The 19,104-nt window shown below is 41.8% G+C and overlaps 1 protein-coding gene across 1 annotated transcript in view; it reads right to left on the bottom strand.

Annotated features, from left to right (window-relative positions):
* Positions 1-16,905, bottom strand: part of OSBPL5 (oxysterol binding protein like 5) — a 177,857-nt gene extending 160,952 nt beyond the window's left edge. The window contains exon 1 of the mRNA XM_027737253.2: positions 16,876-16,905. Coding sequence (XP_027593054.1) covers positions 16,876-16,890 — 15 coding nt within the window. The 5' untranslated portion in view covers positions 16,891-16,905. The remainder of the gene's footprint in view (positions 1-16,875) is intronic.
* Between the last annotated feature and the right edge of the window lie 2,199 nt (positions 16,906-19,104).

Below are 19,104 nucleotides of genomic sequence, written 5' to 3' on the forward strand. Positions count from 1 at the left end.
TCTTCAACAACTTCATGAGTGACTTGGACACAGGACTGGAAGGGATACTAAGCAAGTTTGCACATGTCACAAAACTGGGAGGACCTGTTGACTCTCTCAAAAGCAGTGAGGCCCTGCAGAGGGACCTCAACAAGTTAGGGGACTGGGCAGTCACTGACCATATGAAGTTCAACAAGGTGAAGAGCCAGATTCTGCACCTGGGATGAGGCAACCCTGGATGTATGCACAGACTGGGGAATGAGATGCTGGAGAGCAGTGCCGGGAAAGGGACCTGCAGGTCCTGGTCAACAGCAAGTTGAATATGAGTCAGCAGTGCCCTGGCAGTCAGGAGGGCCAACCGTGTCCTGGGGGCATCAGGCAAAGCATCAGGCAAAGCATCGCCACCAGTCAAGGGAGGGGATTGTCCTGCTCTCCTCTGCATTGTGCGGCCTCACCTTGAATATTGTGTGCAGTTTTTTGGCACTGCAATATAAGAAAGATATTAAGCTATTAATTAGCTTCCAAAGGAGGGCAACAAAGATGGTGAGGGGCCTTGAGGGGAAGCTGTGTGGGAAGTAGCTGAGGTCACTTGGTCTGTTCAGCCTGGAGAAGTGGAGACTGAGGGGAGACCTCATTGCAGTTACAACTTCCTTGTGAGGGGAAGAGGAGGGGAAGACACTGATCTCTTCTCTGTGAACCAGTGACAGGACCCGAGGCCATGACCTGAAGTTGTGTCAGGGGAGGTTTAGGTTGGATATTAGAAACCCAGAGGGTGGTTGGGCACTGGAACAGGCTCCCCAGGGAAATGGTCACTGCACCAAGACTGACAGAGTTCAAGAAGCATCTGAATGATACTTTCAGGCACATGGTGTGATTCTTGGGGATGGTCCAGTGTAGGGCTAAGAGTTGGACTCGATGATTCTTGTAGGTCCCTTCTAACTCAGCATATTCTGTGATTCTGTGAGATATCCCACCTGACTTCCGGAAGATTTTGGGGGTGAGATTAAAAAACACAACAAATGGGGAAGGTGCTACTTTTGTACGTCAATTCTTCTGATTCCTCTTTTAGGCACATCTTCTAGAAATGCCTTATGCAGTAAAACACAGCCCTGTACAAGGAGCCCACACCTGGAAGCATTCAGAGTCAGGACCCTGCTGGGAAGGCTTAAAGGGAGGCTTTAGGAGATTTGTAAGCTCTGTGCCAGCCTTAGGACTGAGATAAATGTCTCTCCAGAATACAGAGCACTCTCATTTTCCCTATAGCCCTTTTCTCCCTGAAAGAGCTTTTTAGAGAGGCAATATTATTCCAGCTCCAAAGAGATTGACTAGTACAAATAGAAGCTAAAGTAACTAAACCTTGGAATTACAAAAAAAAAAAAATAAATGAGACCCCAGTGCTACCAACGATACAATTAGCTGATTGTCACATGAGACTGTTAACAATAGACACTTTTCAAGAATAAATCCCTATGCTTTCAAGAGATATGTCTTTTCAACCGCCAGCTCTTTTAAGAGTTTCAAGATAAATGAGTGCAAAGCAAATTAATGGAGAACACAATGTAGTCACTTAACATTCTTGATATCGATTCCATTTCATTAACTGGTAAGCACTTTACTCTCCTGCAGAGAGATTTTCTTCCCTCCTCAGGTATCTAATTACAAGAATAAAAATAACTTAATAGACTCTTCCCCTTGGAGCCTTCCTCTAGATATATTTCCAGAACTATACCTTGATGTAATTTTTTTTTTCAGTCAGGACTATGTAGAAATTTTAGTACTGAGAAAGGCATGTGAGCAGTTTTTCTGCAGGCTTGAAGCATTTGATTCGCCTGTTAGAAACACCATCCATAAAACCTGCACTGCAGTCCTCATCCTTCAGAAAGAGTGGCAGGGAAAGACAGTAGATGTGTCAGGATGATGTTTACTGTGCCCAAATTAGCAACGGGTGTGTGGGCATCAGTGTGCATCTTTGAGCATTGGCTTCCTGTTTGTGGAAGTCATTCCAGTACAAAGCTTGAGCCTTTCCGAGTCATGTTGACCATTTCACCAGGGCTACAGCAGTACTGAGGAACGGAGCTGTGTTTTAGCCAGAAGATGGTTGTCTTGCAGTACAACATATGCCAGCTTTTCTGCCAGCCCAGCTGGAAAACAGGACACACTGGAATCATTCTCCATGGCTATATGACTCCTCTGGCACTCAGGGTACCCTGTGCAGAACAATCTTCCTAACTTTACACATCCCAATGCTGTATCATGCAGATATAGCCTTAGCTTTCAACAAAGCATAATGGGTTTTCCATGCAGAGCAGATGAGTAAAAAAACAAAAGAAGATTAAAAACCGTGTCTCTGACTAGAGAAAGTTACTCAGGTCTATAAGTAACTTAAAGTCAATAATGCCTGATAAGAAAGGATATACTGGTCAAGAAGATTTGGGGTATATTGTAATAAAACTTTTTTTTTCTCTTATCTGAATTATTTGCAACATCAACACAAATTTTCAAAGTGTTTTGCTGATTGTCAGTTGGCTTTTTTTGCTGATCGAGATTGACCCACTTATAGCCCTGACTAGAATGGAAATGACAAAATAACTACAGGAAATTGCTTCTTTCTGCTGCTCTCCACAGCAAATGTTTAAATGCACAGAAATTAGCACAATTTTCAGAGATAGAAGTTATCCAAGAAATTAAGGAAGAACAATATGTCTTAAAAGACTAAATCTGCTCCAGTATTTTCAAAACAATATGCAAGACCTGAGGTGTGTGACTCCTGCTAGCACTAGGGAGAGTAACAACAGTACAGCACAGATCTTTGAGACAAACATATCTGAGATGTGATTTCCCTAAGCTTTAAGCCAGCACTGCACTGTAAGAGCTTACAGCTTCCTGGGAATACAGAGGAGAAAACAAATAAACAAAACCAGTGAAGGGAAAAATATCTGAACAGCAAAGGCAATGTGCGAGGGAAAGGTAAACAGAAATGACAGTATTATTTGCATTTGTTGCCTAGAAAATTGGCCATGATCAAACTGATCAAGATGAATGCTTTTAAAGAATGGGTAATCTGAGTTCTTTTAAATTAATTTCACCTCTAGTATGAGCTGCAACTGTACATGCATACATACATTTTGACAGAGATGGACTAAGTTGAACCCTTTTCGTAAGCACCTGAGCATACATGGTAAAGAATAAACATTTGGAGTGAACTACAGGTAACTGTAGTCATGTAATCAATAGTGTAAAAATCCCAGTCAGTACACAGAGACCTAGACCTTCACAGTGTAGTTAATCCTGTTTTCAAAAGGGCACCACTAGTGGCTACAATGATTTGTTCTCTCTAAATGCTCACTCTCACTGACTATTGGGGGATTCCTACCAACCAGAAGTCTAACTAAAGTTAGACAAAAACTTACTTAGCTAGTCTAACAAGTAAAATAACCTCTGTAGAGTTAAAAATTTGCCTGGAAGGCTTTTCTGGCATGGTATTTTATATTTTTTCCATTGTAATGAAGATTTTGTGATTGACTTCAATGGCAGCATGTTTCCGTTAATGCCAAACATTTTGAGAATGTTGTGTTTCTTATATTCAAGTGTAAAATCGATGATCCTTAAGGTATTACTATCAGAAAGAGAGCTGGACTTCCTCCAGTAATTTAATTTAGTCGACAACAAACCACACTTGAAGATACAGTTATATCCAGGCTTTTATACAGAGATTCATCACATTTCAATTTCCACAAGAAGACCTTGTTTAAGTGAAGGCATTTAAAGCAGCTCCTCAGAAAGGGAGCACACAGAAACTAGTTTGATTGACTTTTTTTACTAGCAAGGCACTGGACAACACTGCCTGGCACCTTGCTGTACAGACCAACAGACAGCTGAGAAACAGATGGGGGTATGACCTGACTTTGTATTTAATTGGAAAATCATCCTTCTTATGCCGAAGGCTTCTTTACCACCCTAGAAACAATCATATAAAGGAGATGAAGCTGGCTTTTCCTGTAACACACTGAGAAAATAGATAAAAAAATTAATTCTTACCCCAGTGTTGACTTACAGATACAGCAAAATTCAGTCTCTAAAACAGTAATCTCAGAAGACATGAGGACTGCCCAAAGTGATTCTTGGTAGGGTTTTTCCCTCTTCCCATCCTACCTACTCTTGGACCTTACCTCAGAGCCAGCTCTTCAGTCTTGGGTAGACACCAACAACAATCAGTAATAAAACCTCCTCGGTAGGATCCCCTCTTTTGTGAGTAGCCAATATTTGTTGCAATCTCAGGATTACTATGAATTGGAACCAGCTGTCCTTGTATCCCCTCCAAAGGCTCTGCACAGGGCCATGGAGCACATACTGTCATGCCAGGCTTGAGATTGTAGTCTACCAAAATGAAGTTTGTAAACTATGACACTGGTAAATTTTATCCAATAAAAACATTTCCAGTGTGAGGCCAAAGAAGAGGGTTGCAAGTTTAAAAGTCATGGCTAAGGGTACATTTTTCTTCTAAGCAGAGGGAATATGAGGTGAAAAGAAGCTAAAAATCAAGCTACAAAAATATTAGTGCTTCTAGGCATGCCCAGAAACAACTAAAGAGAGGATTGTATTTTGTTTGATAGAAAAGAAGAGCTCTGTTGCCCAAATTAAAAATAACTGAACTTCATTTCTCTCAATTTACTTCACTACACTGCTGGCTTTATCTATGCCTGGCTTAAATCCTGAAGTAATTGGAAATCATTTAAGTAGAATAATTCATGCTTATAGCACTTGAAAATTCAGTCCAGTGAGTTTATAAGAGTTTTCGCAAAAAGTTTACAATAGACCTGAATTTTCATATTTGGACCTTTGCTGGTACCGATATCAGAGGACAGAGTGGTGTGTTCCCTCTGTTGACACATCAGGAAACCACAAGGCAAAAGATTCATGTGCAAGAGCTGATATCTGACATTCTTAGGCCAGAAGCCAACCTGGCAAGCACAGCACTTGCAAGGCCCAAGCAGAAAAGGTTTAAACTGTACCTTAGCAGCTGCAAAGGCTTTTGAAATTCTACCCTCCGGAAATCATAACCTATTTCTTCTCAGCTTCTGGCAGAGCACACACTCTTCTTGTTAATAAAGCAAAGCATCTCCAAGGAATTCACAACCACTGGAAAAAAGTCTAATGTAAAGCATTGATTTAATTTACAGAGCTCCAGATAAAGGTATTTTACTTTGGTATACAATGTGAGGCAGCTACTAGTAAGACAACACATTTAATCGTGAATAAGGTGTTCATAAACTTCCTTGACTGCAAATACAGCAGAGCCAAGGCCATGCAAAATTGTGTTCCTGAATTTTGGCAACTTGACTAGTCTCAAAATTTGATGCCTTATCTTACTGCAATTTATTCTTGGTCATGCTCAACTCTGCTAATATTAAGGACAGAATTTTTTTCACATTGAGTCCTCAGTTTTTCAGCAGTTCTGGACTCTGAGACTTCCCTTCAGCTTTCCATTCTTAATTCTACAGGGATATTATGAAATAATATTAGCTGTTTTATGCCAGAATAAATGAAGGTCACTAGTTATGAAGAATCAACTTCTTATTAAATCTACTTGTGTGTCAGAAGAAGGATCCAGATATCAGTATACATATTTAAAGACAAAATTAATACTGTACTTCTAGTATTCATTAGAACCCTATAAATTCTGTATAGAGCCATTTTTATAAGGCCAGAAAAGATCATCGGTCATAGTCTGGTTTCTTGTTTAGACAATATCACTGAACTGACTCACACATATGAATTTTATATTTTAAAAAAACATACATCATCTTTATTTAGCAACTGTAAGTGATAAAGGGTCCCCAACAAGCACTGATAAGTCGTTTCAGTGATTGATTACCCTCTTTCATGTAAAGATTATTTTTATCTGCTTATCTTCCAACCCCAGTGCTGACTGCCAGACAGCAGAGCCTCTGTAGTGCTGTTCCTACAGCAGGATGCAGAGCTGGGCAGAGACAGCTAGAGTAAACCAAGTGCAACCAGCAGCACAGCCTCCAGATACTGCTCCCCACCTAACACAGTCTTGTTGCAAGGCAGGCTAACTTAGCCCAGATTCTGGGAGAAGCTAAGGCAGTTGTGCTGCTCCTGGTACCCAGAAAAAGCCTCAGGGAAGCAGTTTGGGTGTCCCTACAACTGCATCCTCTCATGGTGCCGATATCCATGGGCTGCAGTCAGGTGGCCTAGGAAAGGAACTCCTCCCAGCACAGTGGCAGGAGGCAAAACAGACAAGTCCCTCCCAAACTGTAGTCTTTGGTGAGAGGACTCCAAAAACCAGCTGCACCTGCCTTGCCTCCCTGTGCTTCAGCTCAGCTGGCACAAATGCCTGAAGAGAACATCTTCATCCTCTTATACCATAAGAAACATATAGAAACACATAGTTTGCTTCCTGTGCCCACTTCCAGCTGAGCCAGACAGCCCTGGCCCAACAACCATCTTCTGTTTCGTGCTGTCTCTGACCCACATGTCATCTGCTGCCAGTGTCAGCAGCGCTTTTGCTACTTCCTTCCAGGTCACTGCCCTGGCTCTAAAAGCACATTCCCTCCACCTTCAAAACCTTGACAGAGTCTGATTTAAAACAGCCACTGTCAGCATTCGCTGCTAGCAGCTCGACCCTCAACTGACAGCAAAGCAGGCAGATCCTTCCCCCTCCCGATTCCTGCCATTTATATGTATTTGTGGTGACAATAAAAGCTAAGGTACCTTCCCTATCACCATTCAAGATGCTATAGCAGCCACTGGAAAAAGCCTTTTCCTCCCTGATTCTGCTGTTCACTGAACATCTGCTCCCTGCCCATCCCCAGTGCTGCCCAAATAGATTCCTATAACGAAAGCCAATCAATCTCAGGTAGTTACTGGAGGAGCAAAAAAAGAGAAAATTTGGTTAGGTCACAGTCTGATTGCTGCTATGAATCTGCCTAGTCCCATCAAAACTCCTTTTGAAGTCTTGTTCACATGTATTTAGTAGACTTTAATAGCAGATGTGTTTCTGGCCAAGCATTTTTAGAGGAATATTTTTCTGCAGACCCTTTCAATGAAAGAACCCCCTGACATCTCATTGCTCATAAGGATCTGAACATACACTGTACAACTCTTGTGTTGCACCTGACTGATCCTTGTGCAAGCAAAACCAAACATCCTCTCTTCAGAGGGGTACTATTTCCTTCTCTCTCCCAGAGATTTTGGGGATGTAGTCCAGCTGACACATGCTGGGCCACAGTCAGTACATGGGAATCTCCCTGAAGACACAAAAATATGTCTCCAGTTCTGGAGTTCTGTCAACTCAGATAAATCTTTATCTGCATCTAGCCATGGCCAGAACAGAAATGCTTTTTCCAGAGGAAGCTGATGAGCTTGGCAAACCACATCCTCCTGCACCATAGAGGGGCAAGGGATAAGCAAATCCCTGGCTGGCAGAACAAGGAACATCAAAGAAGAAAGCTGCAGTGTACTCTGCCAGTAATTTTTGATGGGGGACTCAGGGCCAAGCTGGACAGGCTTGTCTCTGCCTTCCTCTGCAGCCTGGGCAGCCTGTCACACTCCCAGACTGGTTATATATTCTCAGCATTGGTTCTTGATCAGACTTTTCCTGTCATTTTCTTGGGCAGCAATGCTTCCTTTACCAGACAGAAATGACTGCTAAGACACGTGGAGTTACTCTTGCAGATTTGCTATTTAAGTTTAAGAAAATGGGGAAAAAAACCCAGGACTTTTACATATATTGTCAAATAAAAAATGTCCTTTGTTTCTTATGGGGAGGCAAGGGACAATCCATATTTAATGCTACATCATTTCCGTTATGAAACCCTATTTTATTCTCCTTTGTGAAAGAAATTTTCTTTGTGAAAGAAAATTGGTTGAAGTTCCAAAGGGCCTGATTCTCTGCTGCACAAAAATGGTAACTAACTTCTCTGTGAGCACCATGTATTCACTTACAGTTGGATGAAGCTTAAGTGACACTTGTCCTTGTAAGTGACCAAAGAATGTCACTGATACCTGCCCATGGGGCTGGGTACCTGCTGGGTGATGAACTCAACTGGCTTTGGCAGCACCCCACCAAATGGTGTCAGGTAAAACTCTGCATCTAAGTCTGAGGTTGTTTTTTTCAAAGGTTTAGCTATTGGTCTTATTTTGAGGGTGTCCTCCAGGAAGAACAGCTTGCCTCAGCACTAAAGGGTCAGGCTGATCTTAAGGACACCCTTTAGAGTTTCTTTTCTTTTAACTTAAGTGGCCTTGCAAGTGGCTTATTAAATTGGCATCAATTTAGAAGCAATTTTTGCAGTTGAATTTTGATATTTCAGTTTCCTACGTAGAGTTTTGCATTTCTTTTTTGTGCTCAAGGAGGAGGAGGAGGCAGAGGTTAAAAAAAAGAGCAGTGAACAGAAGATTCATGAGCAGGATAAAGTAACGTTCTGCTCTTGAAGCAATGGAACCAAGCAATTTTTAATGGGATTTGACTTCATGTCATATAATTTCAATAATCTACTATACATACAGTGATATTTTCTCAAAAAAATGCAAGTAATTTCATTTTATAAAAAAACAAACAGCTTTTCTTAGTTTTTCCTGAATTTGTTTTACTCTTTATGGTAGCCAAATAAATAAATTTCAATAAAACTGTAATATATCAAGTGTCAGTTTTTAAGAAATTCCAGTAATGGGGAAAATATAGTTTCATTTTTTGAGAAGTTTGCACTTGTTAAAATGACAATTCTGTCCTAAGATATTTGCCAAACTATTTTATATTTGAATAGAGGGATTGCTATATTACAAACAGGCTGTGTTTGTTTTGCTGGCCACACTGATGGCGTCTCCACAAATTTGCATTGTTTGAAAACAAATGTGAGATATATAAAAGGGATCACACTCATTTTTTGCTTAACTACCACAGCCACATCCACATCTCTTTCTCTCTAGATACTGCAGACAAGGTGTCCTGCCAGCAGAAGTAATCAAGTCTAGAAACATCCTGTGCATTGATGCACCATATTCTTATCTCCCCACAGACCACCTAATGGGTCCTGTATTTCTGTGTATCTCTCCTCCTTACTCCTTTCTATATCCACCAACCACCAGTGGCTCTGGAGGATTGTCAACACCTGATGACTCAAGTATATGCATGCCAATCAAGCCATGGAACTGCCCCATGCATGCCACAGCCTTCCTCTCAGTGCAGACACTTGTCATAAACTTGTTTGCCCTTGAGAGCTGTACCCCTCTGCTGAATTTTGTTGTAGGGTTAATGCTTCATGGACAACAGAATCACAGAATGGTTGAGGTTGGAAGGGACCTCTGGAGGTCATTAAGAGCCCCAGTCCATGCCCTGCCATGGTTTTACAAGCAGCTGAAGTCTCCCTACAGCCATGACCAGCAGAAGCTCTGCACCACCTACCTTCTCCTGTATGCAACATATTGCAACATAAATTTTCCAATTCATGAACACATTGGCTGGTCTCTGCTGTCTTTTTGGGGAAACCTTTTGGGCCTTTTGCTTTTGCATAAGGATTGCATAAGCCTCAACTTCCTAGGAAACTGGGCTAAAAAAATTCAAAGCATATTAAGTGTCACATCTAAGATTAGAGCCTGCAGGCAGGGATATGTAAACCAAATGTGTGCTATGAAGAAAACAGCAGAGTAACTGAACCCAACCGGCTCCCTGCAGGCTCAGGAGAATCTCTTTTGCACCTAGGCTCCAAACCTCTGATGGACTCTCTAGGAAGCTGGAATAAACAAATCTTAGGTTTAGCGTCAGAAGAGACAGACAGTGGGCACAGAAGAACCGAAGGACTTGCATTAATTTATGGGCACCAACTATCACACCCTATGATAATTAATTCCTTTAACAGGCCTGAAATCAATCCCTCATTACTAAAGAAAACCGGTAGAAACAGCAGAAATTGCTCTCGCTGAACATCTGCTACACCTAGACCAAAAAATACTTTGCTCCCATGCTGGCAGGACTGCTGATGTCACGGGAGCAGCTGCATCACTGGCTACGCTGGCAAAATGAGCTTTCTTACAAGACAAGCAAACGCAATGTACTGTGAAGTTGTGTGTGAGGATCTGCGCTTTTAAGGATAAAGGAGCATTCTGCACAGCAGCCAGCTGACCTACATTTACAGCTGAAGACATAAAGCTGACCCGCAGGGAGTTCTGTCTAACCTACAAACACAGAAGGAGTGCTAGTCAAGCAGACCATGTCTTTTAAGATTATAAACTGAGCAGGAGCAACAGCATGGGGACAGGCTTTTCCTGCTGCCATATGTAAGAAGCAAACCAGTTCAGTATAGCACAATGAGCCACTGCCAGTAGGGAAGCACATCTCAGGGTAACTCCTACCAACTCAGTGTGCCTCGCTCCGGGGAGGAAAGCACATTGTTGCTATGTGTAGACAAACTGAGTGAGCACTGAAATGGCAGCATGGGCTGAGCTGGCCAAACCAGGTCCTGGGGTCCCACTGGAGGCAGTAAGGCAAAGCCAGTACTGCTGTGCTCTCTGCTACCTCTCTCATGGCTTCTAAGCTTGCATAAGTAGCAACATCAAGCTACAAACACAGCTGCCACGTGAGAAAGGATGACCTTCCAAAAACCAATACTGTGTTGTAGGGTTGCTAGGCCATAAAGAGAGAAGGAGACAGAGGAACAACCTTCCCCAGGCACAGGGGTGATAATTGCAACAGCATAAGAGAATCACACACACTTGGGACTAGATTTTTAATCCCCACCAAACAAAGTAGCTCTGTTGAGATCAGCACAGTGCTGCTCCACACTGTAGGAGGATCTCCCTGTTGGCATAAATCAGCCTTTAGAAAAAAGGCTCCCAGTTAATTTGCTGAGTCCTGCCTTAAATACACTAACTTTTCTTGAACAGAGCATTCCCTGTTCCTCTGTGGAGCTGCATGGTCATATGAAAGCTAAGGAGTGCATGAGCTCTTTTTCCACTGCTATAGTGGTAGAGGAAAGATATAAAAGAAAAACTGAAAGTTACTACAAAACAAAATAGCGTATCCTAAACCCACCTATTAAAGACAGACTGTTAGTGTTAATTAAGCCACCTTGCCTACAGTTAGATTACATCACACCGTTTTACCCCTGGCAAGCATGAATGACAGCTCTATATGAGGCAAAACCAGAGCAAGGAAAATAGCTCTGCTGGGCTCTGTAAGTGTATGCAAATAACCACAGAAGGAAATGATCACTAATAAAGCCTGGATAGAAAGACATTTCCCAGATTACTCAGTGTTACTTCCCTTTTAATTTTACTTTTCAGAAATCTAACCATCTTTTATCGAAACTTCACACAGACAAGACTTTTCCTGGGACCATGTAAATGCCAGATATAGATGCAATAACCTGGAAGCCAGTGCAACTTAACTGCAGTATGAAGCAGGGACTAACTGCTGAGACACAGCCACGTGAATTACCTGCAACTCAGAGCTTGTGTTGGTGCAAGTTGCTGCAGTGGGTATCTAAATATATCACAGACTTGACTGAGTCAAGTGTGTTACCTCTGTTTTCACATAGAGGTCACTGCCCATATAGGGTCTTCATAGCATTTCTGTGACACTCTGATGGAAAGTGTGCTGCCCACATACTGGAGCCAACATGTGACATAAACCTGGACACAAACCACTCATGTTTCCATGTATCATATCTCTGTCCTTTCACCTAGTCAGAGCCTTGCATGATAAAAGGGGGGTAAGAAGTTGACTTAATATTTCCTTTTTTTTATATTAAACTGTGATGTCCACCATGTTAAACAAAGACAAGAGGAATGAAGTTTGGTTTGCAGGCCAAGCAGGAATGTTTAATATAAAAACCTAATTTGCTGTGATAGAATGCTTGAGGAAATTCCTGTTTCCTGTGTCATGGATTCTGGAAAATAATTAAGCCACAAAATCATAGAATATCCTGAGTTGGAAGGGGCCCACAAAAATTGTTGAGTCCAACCCTCGGCTCTGCACAGGGTAAGTGCTCACTGTTCTTATGCTGAGACAAATGCATTGTCCATCCATGCTTAGTTTCAAGTGTAATCATTTATATTACAAAGGTTGAGGTATTTACCTATTACTGTCTCTGACAATCTTATCATTTTAGCAAGTCACTTCCAGATTTTACTCCTCTCAGATAACCTTTCAGCAAGTTCATGATCAGCAATTATTTGTGGCCAAAGTTAGGCCCTTTCTACTTGTATTAAATAAAGACATTTCTATTCATTTAAGGAGGATGGACTAGAAAAACATTTCAAAGGCGATTATGGGAATCAACTTATAAGCCCCTAAGCCACTTTTAATGTTAGAAAGTCAGAGGCTTTAAAGCTGCTTTTGATAACTTTAAACATTTTACCCTAATCTTGAGCTACAGCAATTTACAAGAACCTGAGGAGATGACAGATCATTCCACAGTAGGAAACAGCCTGTCAGACATAGTTTTTGTTAGCTGCCATCTCCTCTAAGAACAGAGGTAGTCACCAGCATGTATTCCATGTGGCAAATTACATATTACATAAAACCTGTACTGGTCATCTGGATATATGAAACACTGCAGAACTCTCTAAAGGGAAACCAAAATAGTAAGTATATAATCCCTTTGTAGTCTAGCCTGAAAATGACACGCCTGTAACATCATGAAGAGCATTTTTCTCAAAAAAACCTTCCTAAAAAACCAAGAGAAATCAGTTATGTTGGGGAAACATTTTATATACTAGCACCAGAGTATTGGCTGAAAGTTCACATCACTCCTTGTTTTCACAGTGTCTTATATTTGAGTTCCATGAAACAGTAAATTAACTGATTACACAAACTCGAAATGTTCTCCCCCCCCTTCAGTTACCTGTGTGGAGAACAACTTTTGCAACCTTCTGCCTTGTTCTAGCTCTCCATGTGAGAGCCTATTTTAACCTAGATTCCCACAGATTGCCACATTTTATTGGTTTCTTCTTCAAAGGAGCAGTGCCCATCTGGACACACTTAGCCAGCCACATTTCATCATGCATACAAAATGATGCATGGTACAGAAATGCACCATCTGCCTTGGCGTTTAAGCTATCATATTGTACCCATCATTTGCAAAAGGTTAAGGGGACACAAATCTTTGCTTATATGTGGTAATGGTTGACTGTGCAGTTTTGCCATTTGCTACTGCCAGAGCAGAAGCTGAAACTACTCTGGGTGTGCTGACAGTGTTGCAGCAGTGACGGGTGGCCACAGGTTGCTGTCTTACTGATGAAACTTTCCCAAAGCAAGACCAACAAGCTTTCCCCCTCTCCTTCCTGCTTTCTTCCTGTATCTCCTTGCCCCTGGAAGGATCACATGAAAACTGTGAGAGAGAAAACCTCTTGTGTTTGTGGAAATAGAAGTGTATATACACACGTGCTTTGTAAACATTTAAGTTTACATTAAAGGTATGAGCTGTGCATAATCATTGTCCTTTTCTGGTAGGAACACCCCAGAAAGGTCCCAAACAATGACTGCCCACCTAGATCAAAGTGGCTGCAAGAGTTACACTGTAAGGGAGGGCATGAACTGCTCTGAAGAGATCCTATCACCCGTCCATCTGTTGTGAATGTGGGTGCAGAAAACAGGAGCCTAGTTGTCACCTAGCTCCTGTTTTCTCCCAGACTGCAATGCTCTGCAGATAATAATGAGCAAACTTCAGCAAGCTTTGCTTTCCAAGATGGTATTTCCATGGAGATATTCCTGAATGCCTCCAGCTGGTGTCCTGGCTACGGATTTCAGTTTTGTTTCTAAAAAGTACGATAAATACCATGACTAAAAGCAAATAGGTTGCCTTTATTCCAAGGTGTGTGTGTGTGTGTGTGTGAGGTTAGTGAGGTTTTTTGTGATGCATATTTCTCACACACAAAGAAATTCTAAGTTTGCTTTGCTTTACTTTCTAAATAAAGTCCTCCTATCTGGTTAGTTTTTTCTGTCCCTGCATGCCAGGCATCCTGGAATCTCGACTGTGCACCATGGAAAAACCATTCTCACATATTCTGTGAAAGAATGAAATTTGCTGGTGGGGAAAAACCCTTCCAGTTCTTTGATTTGGAATGTGAAGAAGCTGCTGGCTCTGCTTCTGAGGTGGGTGCACCATGCACCAAGCCTTCAGACTGGAAAACTCTGAGCTACCTAAGGTACCTTCTCCTGGTAGTTTCCATTTTCTTGCTCAAGAGAATATTCTGATCAGAAAGACCAGATCAAATGTTACGTTCCGTATTCCCAGAAAGTAAGTGCCTTACTGTTGCAGAACCTGTAGAGCATGTGATCAAAGGATGCCATATGGGCCATTTATTAACAATGAAAAATGAATGCACCATTTGTCAGGCTGTAATTAAAATGGAAGAACAATTCCAGTTTTCATTCCCACTGTTGATCTGGCTATCGGTATCACACAGCATAAACAGTTTCTTGCCTTATTACTAGTAGCATGAATCCACAGCACATCAGGTTTATACATGAATATTGATAGTAAATATTTCATATTATGGCTCAGTAATATGCTGATATATATGTAAGCACATTGCCTACCAGCTTTCTACTATTATACATGTTAATGGGATTATGTTTATATACATATACAGAAATACAAATTCAGAGGCAAACTAGCCAACAAACCCAACAAAGATAAAAATAAAGTCACTGCAGTTTACGTGTCATTCTGAATTCCAAGTGCTTTAAAATATTCCCATAATTTGCAAGTCCACGTTCTAAATGAACACACTGTAAAAGCATTGCACAAAAGCTATTTTAAACTGTCAAAATACAAATCAGTGTATTTCCACTTTCTTCACTCAGATCTTAGTTGAAAACTGAAACATTTCCAGATAAATGCTTTTTTAAAAGTCAGAGAATCATAGTTTTCTCTTGGATCCATTTCTACAGAATTGCCAAATATAATCATTAAAAAAGATCACAAGCTTTACGATATTTTTAGTTGCCTCCTTTTTCCACTTTTCGCCATTCCCCCCTCATCTTCCATTTAATGGCAGTGCCTGTGATTTCTAGAAGGGATGTTTCAAATCTAATGAGTATGAATGTCAGCTTCCCATGGCTCCCTTAGAAGCCTCAGACAGCAAGAATAGGAACAGGAACAGGGTAGAAACACAGGAACAAGCAAAAAAAAAATAGTTTAGACTATTTACAGGGCCAACTGAACAAATGTTTAGAAGACACAGCATCAAAGTTGGTCAATGCTACCTGACACAATTGCACCAAAGTCATATTAAACCATATTTTATGCATAATTTCTCATTGATATAAGGTCCTAGTTAACTTTTGTAACCATGGGTGATAACAGAGCCACACAACTTCATGTACTGCCATTCCATTTGAAGCAGGAGCCAGTTCGATAAATTATTTCCTTCTGCAGCTGAAATACAGCTGGAATTGCACCAAGGCCTCCCCTCTCCCCCACTTGAACATAGTGAGGAGACTCTTCCTTACAGCTACAGCTGCAAGTCAGTGTTCGTGTCTCTCCTCCACCTGCAAAACTTGGCCCTCCTACACCGTCCTCTTCCCAGAGTTCTCAAAACATAACTTCAACACTGCTTGGAAAGGCAGCTGTGGTGCAGGTGATTTTAAGAGGCTACAGCCAGCACCATACCATCTACTTCTGTCTCCTTAAGGAACATCAAAGGCCAACATGGTACTGCAAAGCTATTCCAGTCAAGGCAAATCATGAAGCTGCTCAGGTTCCCCATTGGCCCTCAGAAAGAAGAATGCAAAAAAGCATCACTGCCATCAACACAGTTGTGCTACACACAGCCCAAGAGTATGGAAAGTTCTAGCTCAGGAAATCTTCGAGGATTGTTTATAGCTTTACTCAGCTTTAATTTAATACTTTGCCTTAGACCTGGGGAAGTTATTTTGTCCCTGCACTATGTTTAGCAGGGATCTGTTTGCAGAAAACACTGTCGCCCCACTTCCTGCACCATCTCTTCTAACAAAAAGAATGATGAAACATTAGAGAGACGTATTTTGAACACATACAGTGATAAAAGGTTGTTTCCCAAAGCTATTAAAAAGACACAGTTTCAAACTCCACTCTGAGTATTAGGGGCTCTGCAGATTGTTAGAGTAAAACTCAGAATATTTAGTATCATTTCTGAAGCAGCAGGTATGATGTACTTTCAGGATTAGCTGCATCTTTGTATATTATAGGACTGCTGCAGTCTAAAAAGCTGCATTCCTTCATTCTGCTCCAGTGCTGCTGGTCAATCATCAATTCCTTAGGTAGCAATAGTTTTGGAGGCTCATCAGAAATGTTCATCTGGAGAGCTGTTTGCAAGTGATGTAGGTGCAATGCAGTATCCTGCCACTTTGAGCTCCACACACTTTGGGGGCTACATTAAAAACATTCCCTTCCTTAGCTCTGCCCTATTTTTGCTCTGTTGCAAGGCACAACTTGCAAAACGATCCATAGCATCAAACTTCACAGAAGTTACCCTTAAAAAAAGAAAGGGCAAGATTAATCAGCAATTTTTAGAAGACTTGAGCAAATATTAGCAAGCAGCTCTGGTATTTTGAGTTTCCACTAGCAAAATAATAAAACTGAAGAAAACATTTTAATATCAACATCTTGCAGCTGCATCTTGTTCTCTCATGCCAAAAAGCTTAAATCAATGTGTTGCAGCACAGGAAATAACCAGAGTAGGACACAAATACAGTCTTTCAACTTAGATCATTGCAACAGTTAATCGAGCATTTTGTGACAGCAAGCGATTTACCAAGTACATTTTCACATAATTAAGCAGCAAACGAGACACAGTCCACAGGAGCTGCACATTTAATTGTGTCAGCAATTATATTATAAAGCACTTCACGCATATACATGTGGGTATATGGACCTATCGTTATATACTTACCGTGCAGCAAGGCATGGGTGTTACGCTGGTCTCAAAACAATTGCTTTACAGCCCCAGGCAGAGCAACCTTCCTCTCACTCTCATCTCGGGCAAGTCAGTGTTTCTGGAAGGTGGCCAGACAAGATCAGATTCATCAGCCAATAAAATTGTCTAAAGCTGCCGTTCCACAGGAGACCGTTCCTCCGGCTGCAGGCTCAGGAGCAGCCAATAAAGGAGAAAATCAGCATCAGAGTGCAGGCGAGCATTTTGTCCCATACCAAGGGTCTGCTCTCCAAAAATCTGGCTTCCCCCTCCCTGTGCTGCTGTATGCAGTCATCCTGCATGAAAAACAACTCACACTTGGCTTGCCTGGCTAACATGGGTGCACAGCTAATTCTGAACAATGACAAGGGTAAAGAAATGAGTCAAGCAGGTGCCTCATGTGCTGGGAAGCAATTCAGCAACATCCAGAGCCGTGGATTCACACTGCTAAGGGGGATACCACACCAGACCTAGCTTTTTATGGGGCAGTGGAAATTACTGCTCACAGAATGTAGCATTCACCTGAAGACAGAGGTGTTATCCATGGTGGGCAGTGTGGGGGCTGTGAAAACTTTACCCCTATTTTATCTTCCAGAGCTGACCTGCTGCAGTGGCTGCAGGAAGTCATCCTGTCCTCAGACCCACGTGTTTGTCCTGAACTTCACTGCCATTTGTAGGAGTCCTTGATTTCACCCTGTCAGTCCTACGGCAGCAGCAAAATATCCCAGTGTGCAACAAGACTTCACAGAATTGGCAGTCGGAGCTGGCTGACATCGGGGAACCTCAGGGTTTGCCTTTTCAAGGAAAACCAAAAGAAGTCAGTCTTACTATGTGTTAGCTAACCAACAGTAAAGCCTAAAGATGACAAGGCATTTGTTGCAGTTATGCATGTTAGCAGGTCATGAAAGGCCTTTGGAGGTCTTCACCTGTAAATTAACACTCTGAGGAAGACCAGGCCTACGTGTCACCAGTTTGAAAACGTGTATTTTGGCAGCAGATGACCCATTTTGCCACAAAATCTAAATAGAGAAATAGCACAGGTGTTCTCTGCACGTTGCTTTACTCCCTTACTGTAATTTATCTCCCCTAACTTCTCTGAGGTAACTTCTGGTTTCCACAGAAGTTTTGCACAAAAGGTGCTTCATCTGCAAAGCTGACTTGCCATCCAATCTGAGGCCAGCCAAGGCCAAAGCCCACGTTTCCAGCAACATTTCTTTCAGTCTCCTGACACAAATGAAGAGTAAATCTCATCCAATCTTCACCAGTAACATTACATAACCTCACCTATGTGTATTAGAGGACAAAATTGTCTGTAGTTCAGACAACCCCTTGAAAGGCTGACTTTGCAAAAAGCTACACTGCACCTTGAAGTGAGAGGAGATTCGTAATGACAAAGCAAGTGGTAAGGGAAAAAAGATTAGAATATGAAGATTAGAAATTAGAATAGATTAGATATTAGAAGAGGGTCATCAAGACTGTCATTAACAATAACCACTTTTCGCTTTCATGTGCCATTGCCTTTAATCTCCTGGTTCAACATGGATATATTTTCACTTATTTATGTGAGACCTCTGCTCTCTTTTCATGCTGATACTACAGCTCTTTGGAGGACCACAAGCCAGAGATGGTACCCCCAAGAGCTCTGAAAGCTGTGTTACACAGGAGGAACTAGAAAAGAGGCTCCTCGAAAGCCACAGTAGCTAAAATCAGGCAGCACAGAGGCACAGCCTAACAACTCAGCAGCCTGGACTTTGCACTCTGATCTTGAAAAGCAACATGTGGAAGCACTTATGATCTGGATTTTCCTTTGATGTAAATTAGCATAGACCCATGCTAATTCACATAGGCTTTTCTTCCAGTTGGGGATCTTTTGCTATCTTTGGAAAACGCAGGGTTCCATTTGAAGGAATGGTATTCCCCTTTCATATTCCCCTTTCAATGGCAGTTCTGGGCAGGGAAAAAATGGCAGTCTGAGGGCAATTACATGCTGAGGGCTCCCTCAAATAGGGTCTTGTCAAGTAGTAGCTTAGGAAAACAGTGTCTTGGTTGCAGAGACAGCCAAGCTGAACATATACTTACTAGAAGCAACTGTCTTAAGGAAACTAAGGGAAACATGGCAGCAAGTGAGGGGCCCCCACACCTTTGGGAGTAGGGGAGCGCAAAGCCAGCAGCAGGCCAGGGCCCACACCAGTGGCATACAATAGAGGG

This window comes from Pipra filicauda, unplaced genomic scaffold, assembly GCF_003945595.2.
Source record: "Pipra filicauda isolate LSUMZ 115617 unplaced genomic scaffold, ASM394559v2 scaffold26_size5592650_pilon, whole genome shotgun sequence".
In the NCBI taxonomy this organism is placed as follows: Eukaryota; Metazoa; Chordata; class Aves; order Passeriformes; family Pipridae; genus Pipra; species Pipra filicauda.